The sequence below is a fragment of the Malaclemys terrapin genome, chromosome 3, assembly GCF_027887155.1.
Source record: "Malaclemys terrapin pileata isolate rMalTer1 chromosome 3, rMalTer1.hap1, whole genome shotgun sequence".
NCBI lineage: Eukaryota > Metazoa > Chordata > Testudines > Emydidae > Malaclemys > Malaclemys terrapin.
Genome location: NC_071507.1, coordinates 70,481,466 through 70,496,462, shown reverse-complemented (window position 1 = coordinate 70,496,462; position 14,997 = coordinate 70,481,466). Strand labels below are relative to the sequence as shown.

The window sequence follows — 14,997 nt, the reverse complement described above, 5'->3', positions numbered from 1 at the left end:
TAAAAAGTATTCACCCATTTGCAGAATCCATCAGTGTCTTTCATTTTATTAAAAGACAGAAGGCGACTCCAATAAATGCAACTTTGAAGTCTGAAAAATAAGATGAGCTAGCCAGGTTTATAAGAAACTACATCTGATGCCCTGCCAACCTTCCAGAAGTTTTGGCAAACCAACCCCCATAACAGCTTACAGCTCCCTTTACTTCCTCCCTCTTTTCAACTTCCAGTGACAGTTTATTCCACCCACTACCAATGCTGCTGTCTTCAATCCATGAGTCCATCCATTCCCCTGCCCCCAAGTACTAGAAAGATTTATAAATGTCTTATTGTTTTCAAAATAAAATAAAATCCAGTTTTCATCTTTTACTTTTTACCTTTCCAGAGTAAAGTTTTCATTCACAGACTGAAATTACAGCTTAATTTTTCTATTATGAAAAAAAACTCTTATGTTCATGTAAATACTCACTTAGGAAGGGAAAAAAATAAATGCACAAATACAAAAATGTGAAATAATTGGCTAGGCAGCAGAACTACAGAAAAGGATATGGGGGTTATGGTGGAACATAAAGTGAATACATGTCAATGTGATGCTATTGAGAAAAAGGCAAATGTCATTCTGTTTTAAACAGGACTGTCATAAGTAATCATGGGAGCTGGGAGATAGTTGTTCCACTCTACTCAGCACTGGTGAGGCCTCAGCTGGAGTACTCTGGGCACCACACTTTAAGAAAGATGTGAACAAATTGGAGAGTGCCCAGAGGTGAGCAACAAAAATGATAAAAGGTTTAGAAAACCTGACCTGTGAGGAAAGGTTGAAAGTATTGGGCATGTTTAGTTTAGAGAAGAGAAGCCTGAGGTGGGATATTATAAACAGTCTTCTAATATTTAAAAGATTGTTATAAAGACGACTGATCAATTATTATCCACATCTATGGGGGTAGGTCAATTCATACCTGGCTTAACTTGCAGCAAGGGAGATTAAGGTTGGATCTTACAAAAATCTTTCTAATGATAGTTAAGCACTTGAACAGGTTCCTGGGGAGGTTATCATCAGGATTCCAGTTTTTTTTAATAAATTAGACAAAAATCTATCAGAGATAATCTAGGAGGTACCTTAACCCTGCCCTGGGGGACAGGAAGGAGGGGGAAGTGGGCAAGAGGACCCCAAGGTCCCTTCCCATACTACATTTCTATGAATCAATGTTATGGAGGTTCAATGAGTGAAAAAAATCTGATAAAGCCCCCACTGAGGTGAGGGAGTTTTGTTTGTTTCGGGGTTTAATTTTTTTCACAGCCCTAGTTTATTCAACTTCACATATGCTGCAATACAGTGTTTGGTGTGTCATGTGCAGTGAAATTTGTTTTAAAAAAGTATTTCAGTTGGAAAAAAATTATAAAAATAATTTTATACAGTTTAAAAAAAAATCAGTTTATGCTTTAATCTAAAAGTATCCCTTAAAAAAAAAAAATGGGATTATGGCTTGGAAAAGAGGATCCTTTTAAGGACTGCTATTTACTTTGCCCCATACTAGAAAAACAATGAAACATTCATTCAAATTAAAAGGCAGCTAATTTAAAGAAAGTGATAAAAAGGAAATGTCTCTTTAAATATGCAATTTAATCAAACTGGTGTATCTACTCTCTCAAGTTACTGTAAAGGTGAATAGTTTAATAAGATTACAAAGACAGTGCTATAAGAAGTGCCCAAGGTGCCATTTGCCGTTACACCAGCTAGGATGAAGGGATATCAGTAGTCCTACTTTTAAAAGGTATGACCACCACCAGCTAGGATCTGGACGAATGTCCTTGTTCCCATGTTTACAATAAACATCACCACAGCCAAATGCACATGTGGCTTTTTGTCTTCTCATGACAAGCCAAACAAAAGCTATGGCTGGATACTACCCTGGCAGATAGTCAGCTCTAGTACGGTAGTTAAGCTGTTCAATTATGTATGCCGGACAAGAGGATCGTCTTCTAACCTGTTCAAGAGTCAATGGCAAGAAAAGAACTCACCAAAAATGCAAAACATATAATATACGCAAAGAATAAAAACAAAAACACCCCACACAATATAGAACCCACACAATATAAAACAAATCATACTATTTCCAAAATGACCCAATGCTAGTTTAGTGTGGAGAAAGTGCCCACATTTTAACCACCGTGACATCCAAACCTACTCTGAACAAAACGAAGGAGCACAAGGTTAAAACTCTGAACCCTTGTCTATACTAGTGCTCTCAATATTGCTACCATAGAGAACACATCAATGGTGATAGCAATGGTAGAAAGTTTTAGGGGACAGGACTACTGTGCACAAGGTCTGTGAGAATATATAGTGGCAATGTATTAGATGTCACTGGAATGGGACACAGATACAGCAATTACTATTATTATTCAAATCAACTGTGAAACTCCATGTGCAAATTTGAAAGGCATAGCCATCTACCCCCCAGTTTCTCCTTTATAGCCACTGACTTTTTGATGGAAGTGTTTGATAGGTGTTCAACCTATCAAGAAAGTGTTTCAGTTCTAGCCCAATAGCCGACTAGTCACTCCATCCTGCTCAGTCAAGTACTTTGTAGTCTCCTCTTTTCTTGGAAATAAATATTTCACTTAAGAGATTATCTAGATTACAAAAAGAAGTGGACCTCAACCAGATAAAATGAAAGTGAAAGGTGTTAACTTATGCCTATGTTAGGGAAGAGAGGTCACATTTAGCCCAGGCTAACTGCCTTACTAGAATTTAAAGGCGTGTCATCAGAAGAACATGCTAGCTAGCACATTCTAACATCCTAGTGTAGGCTAGACAAGACAAGCAGCCTTGAGCACATACTAACTTGTCAAGTTGAAATCTAGGTTTCCTCATTTCCAATTTGACCAGCTAGCACACGCTGAAGTACAAATTGCTTTGTCTATGCTAGAACTTTTAGAATGTGTTTGCTAATATGTTCTTTAAGGATACTTGAGTTTTTGTTTTGTTTTTTTTTAAAAAAAGGAAAAGTAAAAAGACTAGCCTTCCTTCTGTAAAACTTGGTACACTGTATAAAAGATAATTTTGAGCTTATTAGTAGTCAGAGAGAATGCAATAAAATCCATAAAGCTATTTTCTTATGCTGTGTTCTAAAAGTTTCCAGCGATGAAAGTAACACCTAAATATACTTTTTTTTTTGGTAAAGAACTCTTTGCTGATTAAGCAAATCAAATCTGGAACCTAAGGAGAAGTTACAATCTTCTGTTGTAATTTACTTTTGGAGGGCAAGTTTATTAAAATAAGCTACAAACCTAAAGTCACTCTCTGTATGCCTTGTCCTTTTCAGCATTTAAAGCCTCTTTAGACTGCCCCAATTCAGCCATTTTAAGGCTAGAACATAAGTCTTACTTCTTTTTTTTTTTCCTTACATCACTTGTTTGCTTTTACTGTTGCCACACTCCATGGTTCAGTATTAGCCATATTAGTATTAAATATAGTATTAAAATATTTTTATTCTCCCTATATATTGACTAAAATCTAGGTTCTAATGAAAAAATTCAGAACATTAAAATGGAAATAGGAATTTCTAAAGCAATCACTGATTAACGATAATGCCATAAAGTATACACCTCTATCCCGATATAAAGCGGTCCTTGAGAGCCAAAAAATCTTACCGTGTTATAGGTGAAACTACGTTATAGCAAACTTGCTTTGATCTGCCAGAATGCACAGCGCTGCCCCCCTGGAGCCCTGCTTTACTGCATTATATCCGAATTCATGTTATATCGGGTCACGTTATACCTGGGTAGAGGTGTACTAAAATAGAAATTTTAGACAATTCTCATAATTGTTATTGTACATTTAGATGAAGGAATAGAAGGTCTTTATCTTATGGTAGCTTGGGAATCATACATGAATCTATTTTAAAAACAAATTTAATCCTTCTCAAAATATTTCAAGATTCCCAATAGATGTTCAAATCAGGAGGTAACTGCAGAGGTTCCAATATCAAACGTAATAGCTCTTTATCATGTGAACACTCAAAACTAGTGTTCAGTGAAGTTTAGAAAAACCATGAAGTCGTTTAAGAGTCTCCTGTATACACAATTTCCTGATTTGTCTAAAATTAAGGTGCAACAACAATTTAAAGACAAGTTTCCATGGTACTTTTTTTTTCATGCAAAGATATACATAACTTTAAAAAGGAGAGGAAATGAGAATTACTGGCATGAGAGAAAACTTAAAATCCAAGGATGGAGGAGGAGCTCTTTTGCAAAGTTCACTCATACCTGAATTTTGAATCATAACTGTGTTCTCCTTTGTCAACCTGTTTTGTTGTCTCTGAAGAAAGTTAGGTGATGACATCTGGTAAGACTGATAGATTAAGGTGTAATTCTCTCTGTAATATACTATTTGTATTTATTATATTATTTAGTTATAGATTGGCAGATCAACATAAAAAAGTTGCTGCTTCAGATTTCAACCACAGATTTGTATTTACAACCTTATATGCTTCATACATTCTGAATGTACGAGTTGAACACCTCCAAGAGGAACATCATGCCATGTAACTAGAAAGGTGTTTTCCTTAATTTGCAATGAGGTATCAGATTTGATTTATGACCTAGATATCACAATAATCTGAATAGGCTAAATAAACCAAGTTTCTTGGGCAGATACCTCTGCTAGTGAAGCCATAAAGGTCAGGTGCCTCTGATGCATTTACAAAGTTATTACTTTGGTCACATCAAATATTTTACAATGAGAAAAAGAAAAGAAGGTATATGAGCATGCAGTCACTTTTATGGAGCTATATAATTTTTCCAATGAAGGCTGAAATACAGTTCCAGTATACTGCATGCAGCAGTAGTTACCTAGCAGGCCAGGCCAGTTACCCCACAGTGGTGGCTCCTGCAGCTCCTGCACTGTGGGGCTGGCTGGGCTTGGCTCTCAGCTCTGGATATTTCAACCACTGGGGTTGCAGTGGCACTCAGGTTTGGCCCCACTCCCGACTGGGGAACATTCTGGCGACTCAATTTTGGGTCCCAAGCCACAGGTTGAGATACCCCAGTATAGAGGATAGGCTGAATTGGTGTAGCTATATTATTGCTTCTTTCCTGTCATACTGGTTAGAAACTACCATAATAAAACTGTTCTATTTCAACTGTATCTGAGCTAAAGATCTCATCCCAAATGGCATAACCAATTGGTATACATATCATTGCAGAGCACCTGGGACACATGGTGGACACACCACAAAGCATCAAAAGCTCATTAGGTTCTGACCTATAGTTTTTGCAATGTCTTGTCAATGGGTCCTCTGTAAGAATTAAGCCATATTAAGAGACCTGATTTTATGCTACTTTATATTAGATTATGAACTCTTTGGACCACCTTTTTGTTCTGTTTGTACACTGCTTAATACAACGAGATCCTGGTCCATGCATGAGTGGCTGAGGTTCTGTGGCCTGCAATGTGCAGGAGGTCAGACTAGATGATCCCAACAGACCCTTCTGGCCTTAAAGTCAATGACCGGAGATCCTAGGCACTACTGCTATACAAATAATAATACATGGTTTACTTGGCCACTTTCGATCAGTCATAGCAGCTTTACAAACCCTCTATACCAGTGGTTCTTATCCTGGGGTGCATGTACCCCCTAGGGGTGCGAGATGCCCTTTCTGGGGGTGTGAGACATGCTAGATTTTTTTAGAAGGTAAATCATCGAAAACACAAATTAAGCACAGGCACGTAAGTACAACTACTTTGTTTAATCAAACCTATGTATTTATTAACATTATACATTTTTTAATGATTACTGTCATATACAAACAAAAAATGTATTTTCAAGTTTTTAAGCTAATTGTAGTGAAATTATCTCACTACAAAATACAGTGTACCACAAAGTTGTGGGGTATTTCTTGACGCATGCGCAGATATATAGAGTTATGATATATCTAGGTTTAAAGAACTGACCTACTTCAATGATTTTTGATAAGGGGTGCGAGAACATATTTTGAGAACCAAAGGGGTGCAGGCTGCAGTAAAGGTTAAGAACCACTGCTCTAGACAATGGTTTATATTTTATGCAATATATCATTTGTAGAAAAGAGGCGTGTCCTCCCTCAGAGATTGACAGCAAGGGAGGGTCACATGCCCCCTAGTGGGCGGAATCAGGAAAGCCACACCCACCATGCTGGAAGCAGATGGGCGGGACAGGAACAGGAAGTATAAAAGATAGGTTCTATAGCTCACTTAGGGAAAAACCACTGCAAGAGGCAGATGCTTCTATTGGAGCTAGAACCTGCTGAAGTCTTTTGCTGTCTTGAAGACTTGTCTGAACTACCAGATGTGGCTGATGCTGAGGAGTGACTGGGATTATTGCTTGCAGGGTACCCAGGGGTGATGGAGGACAACCCAGAGATCCAGGTGTGCACCCTGAAGGTAGTGGCCCAGGGACAGCTGACTACACTCTGGCTGGCTTGCTGCCTGAGTCTGGTTTAGTGTGCTGCAGCTGGATCCCTGCTGACCCAGTGGCAGACACTCTGCCACTGTTAGGACCCTGGGCTGGGATATGGTGGAGTCAGGTGGGCCTGAAGAGTCAGGTGGGCCTGTGGTGGGGCAGCCTCCCCACTTTTGGCCAGGAGGCCTCCGGGAGTCTGTCTGGTGAGCTAGGATCCTAGACTGTTGGGTGCTTGTCCTGGCCTCAGCCCCCCTACAGTGTGTTGGATGTTTGCCCCAGTCTGAAGCTCTAGACTGTTGGTACCTCGCCCGGCTTGTGGGCCAGGGTCCCTGGATTATTCACCACTCTGCCCTGCCTTAGGTTTGGGGCCTTAGACTGTGCTTGGTACCCTGCCCTGTCTGAGGGCCTGGGTTCCCAGACTATATCTGGGTCTACCCTGCCTGGGGGTTGGGCTTTAGACTGTTTGGTGTTTGTGTCCTGCCCAAAGGCTTAGGTCCCTGGACCACGCACTGCTCTACCCTGCCAGAGGGATTGAGCCCTGAGACTGTTAACTTCCCTTATTTTACACTGTTATTCCAGGGGTGTGGCCTCTCTCACAGACTGACAGTGAGGGAGGGCCACACATGCCTAGACCAGAGGTCTCCAAAGTGGGGTGTGCAAGAGGATCCTTCAGGGGGCACGACAGGAGGAGCGCTGCCAGAGCAGGAGTCTGAGTTGTTTTTTTGTTTTTTGCTTGGGGTTGCAAAAATGGTAGGGCCAGCATGGCGGGGATGCGTGCTCAACATTTTTTTACTGATAGGGGTGTGTGATCAAAAAAGTGAAGACCACTGGCCTAGACCATGGCTTATACCAACCTACATAGTGTTAGAAAATGGCTTGCCATACCCAAGTTGGAGGTGGCTAAGTTTTAACAGCTGTGTTAAGTTTACAGTCCTGTGTAGATGAAGCCTAAAATAAATGGTACTAAAAGCTTAATTCCTAATGTGGATGGGGTATAAAGGTGGACATGGAAACTGAATAGCTGATGTCAGCCAGAGGTGACAAATGTAAATTTGTTGTAGGCAAAAGTATCTTACTTTATTTAATGGAATTGGCTTTAAAAGAATGTCATACCTCCACCCTCCTGGGGGTTGCCAAAACCATTTTTTACATTCCTATTGATTTTGCTTACAGATGGTCAGCAAAATATAAGACTGAAGGATAACTTCCTTTTCTTTCCCACCCCTAACCTGTCCATTGCCAGCTCACTTGAAGGAATACACAAACTTTTAAGAGAAACAATAAAAAAAAACACCTCAAGGATAACTTGTACTACAAGTTTTGAAATCCTAATTAGCATATGTGATAAGTTTTGTTTGGACAATAACAGGTTGATCAGTTTTCACCATGGTTCTCAGCAATTAGGACAATGTTGCAGCGTTTGCAACATCAAAAGATATTTTCATTTACCAAAATAAGCTTGACAACACTGCTATTCAAACACTGTCTGTCATATAAAACATATGACAAGACTGAACGTTGGCCCTAACCTACTCAAAAGTATTATTTTTTTTTTTTAAGGTAAGTCATCTTAACCTAAAAGTGGTGGTGTTTTTTTGTGTCTAAAATTCTATAGACAGAACTGCTATAACTGAAAGATTTGAGAAATTCTCAGCTTTTTCTTTCCAGTTTTAGTTGGGGCAGTTGACTGTATGCAAGATGCTGTCAATCTTATTCTTTCCCCTTTCCCTACCAGTTTTCCTTTTGCTCGTATGGCAGGAAAAAATAGACAAAATAGCATCCTGTAATCGCAATATCATGGAAACTGTCAACTTTCAAGGGCATCTGTAATTGATTTACAGAATGAACCTGTTTCAAGCTGATTATCAGCAGATCAGAGAGAATACATACTAACCCACACATTGTCTGGCTCCTAATTTCCAATACCTGGTCTAGGAACAAATGGAGTAGAACGTGTTCATACTAAATTTAGGCCTGCAGGGAGGTATGATGAGAATTCTAGATGTTAATTGCATTGCAATTAACCAATTATCATTCCACGCTCAGTAAAGTTGCTCTTGGAAATATTCCAAACTTTTCATCTTCAAGCACCTTGTATGCAAAAAATAGCAAAGAGTTACAGCGTGAAAACAGATTCCAAGCATGTTCCTCTCTCCTGGACACCCTGAACATCAACCTTGTGCTACTAAGAAGGCACCTTCCTCCTCCCCCTAAGCAAATAGTGCACAAAGGGAGAATTAGAATTGTAAAGCCTTTCTCGTCCGGAGATGATCCTGGCCTGGCCAGCAGGGGTGTGCTGCCTCAGACTCCCGCCCAGCAAACGAGGAAGCAGCAGTGATGGATGAAGCGAGGGCTGCGCTGCGGAACCCCGAGCGCACACAGCGGGGCCCGGAGCGCGCAGCACCCAGGAACTGCCCGCCTGCTCGCTTCCCTGAATTTAGGCTGGAGGCGTTGCCGAGGCTCAGACTAGCATGTGTGCCGCTTCCGGTGCATGAGGAAAGCCGGGGGCCCGCGCTAACAATAGGGCAGAGGCGGGTAACCCGGCGCTAGGGAAGTACAAGGGCCGGCGGGAGAGCTAGCAAGTGGGCGGGACACACGAGGCAGGGAGCGGGCCGCCAAGGAGCGCGGGATGCTGGGGAGCGGCCCCCGGGGGCAGGACCGAGTGCGGGGCAGCCCCAGCCCCTCTCGGCGGCGGCGAGGGGGACCCGGGCTCAAGGTGACATCTTGGGTGGCAAGAGGAGGCGGCGGCGGCGCCGCGCCAGGCCGCCCTTCCGCCCCCCAGGTGAGCCCGGCGCCGTTCCTCACCTGGCACCTGCAGACGATGTCCGCGTCCTGCGCCAGCAGATCCACCAGCTTGCCCTTGCCCTCGTCGCCCCACTGGGCCCCCAGCACCACGGTCACCTTGTTGCCGGGCGGCCGCGGGGCGCACTCGCCGTTGGGGACGGGGGGAGCAGAGGCGCCATTCTCAGACATGGTTGCCGCCGCTGGAGGCTCCTTTCCTGCTCCCCGGGCAGGGTACACATGAGGCGGCACAGGGACGCGCTCAACGCCGCCTCCTCCCCTGACCCCGCCTCCTCCACGCCGGGAAATACCGCAACTGCGGCCGCCGCATCCACTGGCGACCCCTGACTCCCCCTCCTTGCCCGGCGTGGAGCCCCGCCCTCTTATCTGCGTAGACTCCTCACGGCAGGAACTACACTTCCCGGCATGCAGCACGACCGTTCCCCGCAGTGCGCCGCACGGAATTTGCGCGATGCTTGATGGGACGAGTAGTCCCTGTGGGCCGCACCTGTGAAAGCGGCAGAACAAGCCTTGTTGCTGCCTGGGGCTGAACCAGAAGGCGGGACCCTGTGTGCTAGAGGGGACGCGGCTTCCAGAGGCGCGGGGCGGAGGTGCCAGGCCGTTTCTGTTGAGCCCCGCCGCGGGTCCTGTGTCACGTGATCGTATGGGCGGCGGTTTATTGGGGCCGTTATTAGGCGGGCCCATGGCGCGAGCTCCGGAACTGCTATGGGGCGCTCGAGGCCTGGCGCTGCTGTTGTGGCTGTGTGGATGCTGCGGCACATGGAGGTGGGAGGCAGGAAAATGGATGGGAACAGAATGAGATGTGTGACCGGAGAGGGCTGCACCTGTCAGGGTCCCCAGCTCGTCGTCGTGTCCCCACCCCCCAATCTGAGTGGGGGAGGAGCCATGGGGTGACAGCTGCCCACAGCCCCGGCCCCAGCCACGCAGCCCACGGGGTGACAGCTGCCAACGCGTGCTGACCCATGCCAAGCAGCTGAGACAGGCATAGTGTAGCACTCTACTCTCCTACACTGAGCTAGGGGTGTGATTTCCTCTGCTCGCATACACATGCACTTGCTGTCATCAAGCAAAGAGCTGTCTGATCACATGGTCTTCTCTTCTTGTTGTCCGCTGCTTCTAGAGGTCTCTGGGCTCTGTCTTGCAAAGATCCTTAGGGTCTATAAAAGTCCCTGGAAATAGGAAAGTCTAGCTGCCTCTACTAAGGACCACGAATAAGGATACGATTCTGTCATAGATTCTGGGACTTTGCAGGATGTCCGTGACTTCTTCTGGGGCAGGGCTGGAGCAGCTCTCAGTCCCAGGGCTGCTGGAGCAGCAGCCACTGGAACAACTGACTGGTAGCCAGCCACAGAGCAGCGGCCGCTGCAACAGCTGGCTGGTGATCAGCCCCAAGGCTTCCAGAGCAGTGGCCCCAAGAATAGCTGGCCAGCAGCCAGCCCCAGGGCTACCAGAATAGCTGGCAGTCGGCATGCCACCAGAGCAGTGGTCCCCAGCCCACAGAAGTAGCAGCCAGAGCTGGGTCAGCCTCTCTGAAGCTGGAGCAGCAGTGGTCATCCCCTGTCTCAAGAGCAGCAGTGGGACTGGAGCAGCTGCAAGCCCGGCAGCGCTCTGTGTCCCTTCCCCCTCCCCACCTCCCCGAGTATTTTTAGTAAAAGTTAGGGAAGAGTCATGGGCTTCTGTGAACTTTTGTTTATTGCTTGCGACATGTTCCTGACTTTTACTACAAATACCTAGGACAGAATCTTAACTTTAACCAAGGAGATTTTATTTATATATATATATATATATAATCTCCTTGGTTAAAGTTAAGATTATATATATATAAAGGGGAAATGAAATGAATAGCCAAAGTAGGAAGCCTGATTATGTTTTCTCAAAAAAGATTAAACACATTTTGCATTAAAGACAGCTGAAAATACAGAAATACTTTCCTTAAATCACTTTTCCATATAAGCAACTGCTGCCGTTGATACAGGGATGCTGTGTGATTGTGAATAACAGGTGAGGTGATCCATGTAATCACAGATAGGAGGGGAAGGAATCCATAAGACACACTGTTGTCCACAGTATGAAAAAGTTTTAGGACCCCTCTACTTAGGCCTGGTCTACACTACACAGGTTGACACATAAGGCAGCTTACATTGACCTAATTATATTAGTGGCTACATGGTAACCATGTCCCACTGATGTAAGTGCCCTACTACACTAATATAATAACTCCACCTCCGTGAGAGGTATAGGGCTTATGTCGGTATAGTTAGGCTGGTGCAGTGTCTATATAGACACTGCATTACTTAGATCGGCTGTTAGCTCTTTTGTCAATTTCACAGCTGTGAAATTGACAAGAAAGCCTGGCAGCTAGAGCCCACCTGCCCACTGTCACACCCGAAGGCCCCCTCCCTCAGGGAGTCCGCTGGGAAGGCAGATCAGCATTGTATATTGCTAACGCTGTTGCAAGCATCGCAAAGCATTTTGGGGAGGGTCAAAGGTGTGTGAGTGGGGAGTGAAAATTTCCTTTGCAGGTACGAGAGGCTTGGGCAGGGGGGAGAAAAAGAAGAGAGCAAAGAACGGGTTAACTCAACATTTTAGCTAGCTCAGTCGGAAGGTAAGACGCTGGCCCTAGCCACCCAAGGACACTGCTCACAGCCAAGACTTGGCTGACAGCCGAGAAAGATGGGGGCTTGAATTTGCCTGAGCAGCCATGAGAAAGAAAACTCCCAACTGTACAGACCTGCAAGACAGCAAGGCCAGTGAAGAAGAAAACAAAGTCCAGGGCTACGGAGATTGAAAACACAAACGAGACGACAAGCGGAGGGGCCGAACCTTGCATCCTGAGAGCCGGGATGTTTTGGAAAAGCTAAAGAAACCACAGAAAGCCGGTTTGTACTGACACAGAGGGCACCAGTAGCAGAGGTCCCCGAACGGAGCACCCCTCCCTGCCCCGAGGAGCCAGAACTTAAAACCCTCCTGAGAGCTGGAGCAATTTGGAGAGCAACAGCAGACCTGGACGGCCTGGGCCCAGGACAGCACTCTCATCCATCCTTTCACCCCCATCCCCTTCTTCTGACGTTACACCCAGGCCTGGCCAGTCTTGGGTAGTGCGTGTGTGAGTATGAAAGTGGGTTAGGGCTTGGGGCGCTAGCTCTTTCTTTCTTCCCCCAAGTGACGTGGGAGTGTTCCCAGCACTCTCTGCTGTTATTTTATTAATAAAGCTTTAAAATTTAGATGCTTGATGGGTTCCGTCATCTCCTCCCCAAAAGATCCCGTGGCTTCACCCTGATCACCTGATGCCTCGGGCAGATTGGTAACAGAAATCTGTCACACCACCCATCCCCTGGAGAGCTGGGCAGCTGAACCCCACTCCTGGCTGGGATCGGGGCGAGAATGGACCCCGCTCCCGGCTGGGAACTGCAGGCAGCTAGACTCCACTACCAACTGGGAGCCGGGGAGAGAAACCCAGCGGCTGGATCCTGCTCTCAGCTGAGAGCTGGGGCCAGAAGCCCAGGCCCCCAGCTCTCACCACTCCCCCACTCAGCCCCCAGCTGGAAGCTGGGGCAACAAGCCCAGGCGGCTGGACCCCACTCCTAGCTATGGGGCAACAAGCCCAGGCGGCAGATCCTGTTCCCAGCTGGGAACAGGGAGGTGAGAAGCCCCGGGTGGCTTTCCCGCTCCTGACTGGGAACATTGGCTGTCTTGTCAATTTCACAACTCTCTATTGGAGTCAAATTGAGAAGGCTGCCTGGCTCCTGGCAGGGTGGGGCTGAGAAGCTGGGGTAGCTGGACCCCACACCCTGGGGGCAAGAAGCCTGGGGCAGCTTCTCTCTCTCACCCCCCCACCCCCCCACCACTCCTGGCGGGGAAAGGGGAGGCAAGAAGCCCCGGGCAGCTTCCCTCCACTCTCTGTAGGGAACAAGGTGGCGAGGCAGGGTGCAGCCCACCGGGAGCCAGTGGGGCAGCCCGGCTCCTGGCAGGGAACTGCCAGTGGAGCTGAGACACCTGGTTCTCAGTTCCCCATCCTGCCCCTCTTAGGTCAGTGGAAGCGCGCCTGATGAGGACGTGCACCACCAACCCAAGGAGCATAGTGTGGACATGCACCATCTCAGTAATTACCTAATATACATCAACCCAAGTTTTTAGTGTAAACATACCCTAATTAAGCCATGATTGCTCTACCTCCTGGAGGCTGTGAGGCTAAGTAATGGTAGGCCTGTCGTTACATATATTGGAGACCACCCAGAAACCTACAGAGCTGCAGGAAGTTTCCAGATGGTTTAATAGGTGGCAGTTTCCCTCTGAGTCTACTGAACCAATGCCCAGCATTGTGTTAGGCTGCACTGTTCTGCCGTAGGTGCCAACTTTTATGTTAAATGTAAAGCTGAAATTCTAATGGTTATTCACGATTTTATGGCACTTTTAACAATGTAGGGCTGTCATCCCTGATTAGATGTCTTGGCCTAAGTCTAATCTGGGTACTTACTACGCTTACATAAATTTCCACTGCAGTTTCACTTGACTACTATATTCTTCACTTCCTGTCCTAAACAGTTGTATAGTGTTGCTATATGCTGTTAAACAGCTGACAGAATACACCTAAGAAGTGGTAACGTACCATTGGAGTGTGAGTAATTCTAGTTTGTCATATACAAATATAGTGCCAAATTTGGCCCTCATTTACACCAGTGTAAATCCGGAGTAAGTTTACTGACTTTGAATTTGATCCATGGTTTGTAGACTGTATTCTTATGCTTTCACACAGCTATTCCCTGGCTTCCTGAAATATCTTTGGGACCTCCAGAATATTGTCATAACATGATATTGCTTTGTGATGTAATTCTAATGCTGCTCTCTAAGGGGGTCATAGAGTCTCACTGCTTTACTATTTTTATTTGGAGAACAAATTAATTTTGACATTCATACCTTAGTGCATTTTCTTTGCAGGTATAAAACTAATGTAGAAAACTATGCTCTCCTCACTACCAGAACCACTGTAAGTGTTGTTTAATAATGATCAGAACGAATCAGTCTTGATTTGTAACACACTGCTTCTAGCTTTTATTTGTGTATATTAGGGACTGACAATGTTTTGGGTCTGATTTCAAACACTCTTTATTTTGTAATGTCTTCATATTGCAAAGTATAGGAAAATTTGCTGTATATAGGAAAATTTTTGTGTAAGGATGTTTCAGGACCAATTCAATCAGGCCTACATGTTACTTCACAGATCCATGGAAAGCAGACAAACCACTGCTTACACCAAGTTCTGGATCCAAGGACCAGGTTTTATTTGCATAGGCACAGAGTGCTACACCCAGTGATCAAATGAGATTGTAGCAGGCCAGTGAACTGGCTATATCACAAGGGGAAAGGCAGAGATTCTAGGTTCTGACATGATCTTTTATACACACTATTACACATTATCTTTATCAACACCCCCTTCTATTCATCTGCTGTCTCAAATTTTTCCTTCCCTATTAGGTAATATTTATTGCTGTACATCATGTTCTGAATTATACAATAAGTTTCATAACACATTGTTCCCCTTTTTAGCAATAGTTTTATTATCATACTACTTGACAGGGATTTAGCTTGTTTTCTCTAGACTCCCCAAAAACTTAATAACAGGATGTTCAGATCTTAATATTTTTTGTCAGGAACCTTTGTTCTCACTTTTCCATCTCTAAAAGGTTATACAGAGGTTATAAAAACCACACTTGAGTAAAGTAACTCCTCACTTAAAGTCATCCTGCTTAACGTTG

General features: G+C 45.0%; 2 protein-coding genes across 2 annotated transcripts in view; one reads left to right on the top strand and one right to left on the bottom strand.

Annotated features, from left to right (window-relative positions):
- The window catches only part of ADSS2 (adenylosuccinate synthase 2), a 62,339-nt gene extending 52,323 nt beyond the window's left edge, over positions 1-10,016 (bottom strand). Inside the window, exon 1 of the mRNA XM_054021644.1 lies at positions 9,245-10,016. Coding sequence (XP_053877619.1) covers positions 9,245-9,925 — 681 coding nt within the window. The 5' untranslated portion in view covers positions 9,926-10,016. The remainder of the gene's footprint in view (positions 1-9,244) is intronic.
- A 2,190-nt stretch (positions 10,017-12,206) lies between these two features.
- The window catches only part of CATSPERE (catsper channel auxiliary subunit epsilon), a 99,264-nt gene continuing 96,473 nt past the window's right edge, over positions 12,207-14,997 (top strand). The window contains exons 1-2 of the mRNA XM_054022858.1: positions 12,207-12,347; positions 14,180-14,228. The gene's annotated coding sequence lies outside the window, so the exon portion shown is untranslated. The remainder of the gene's footprint in view (positions 12,348-14,179; positions 14,229-14,997) is intronic.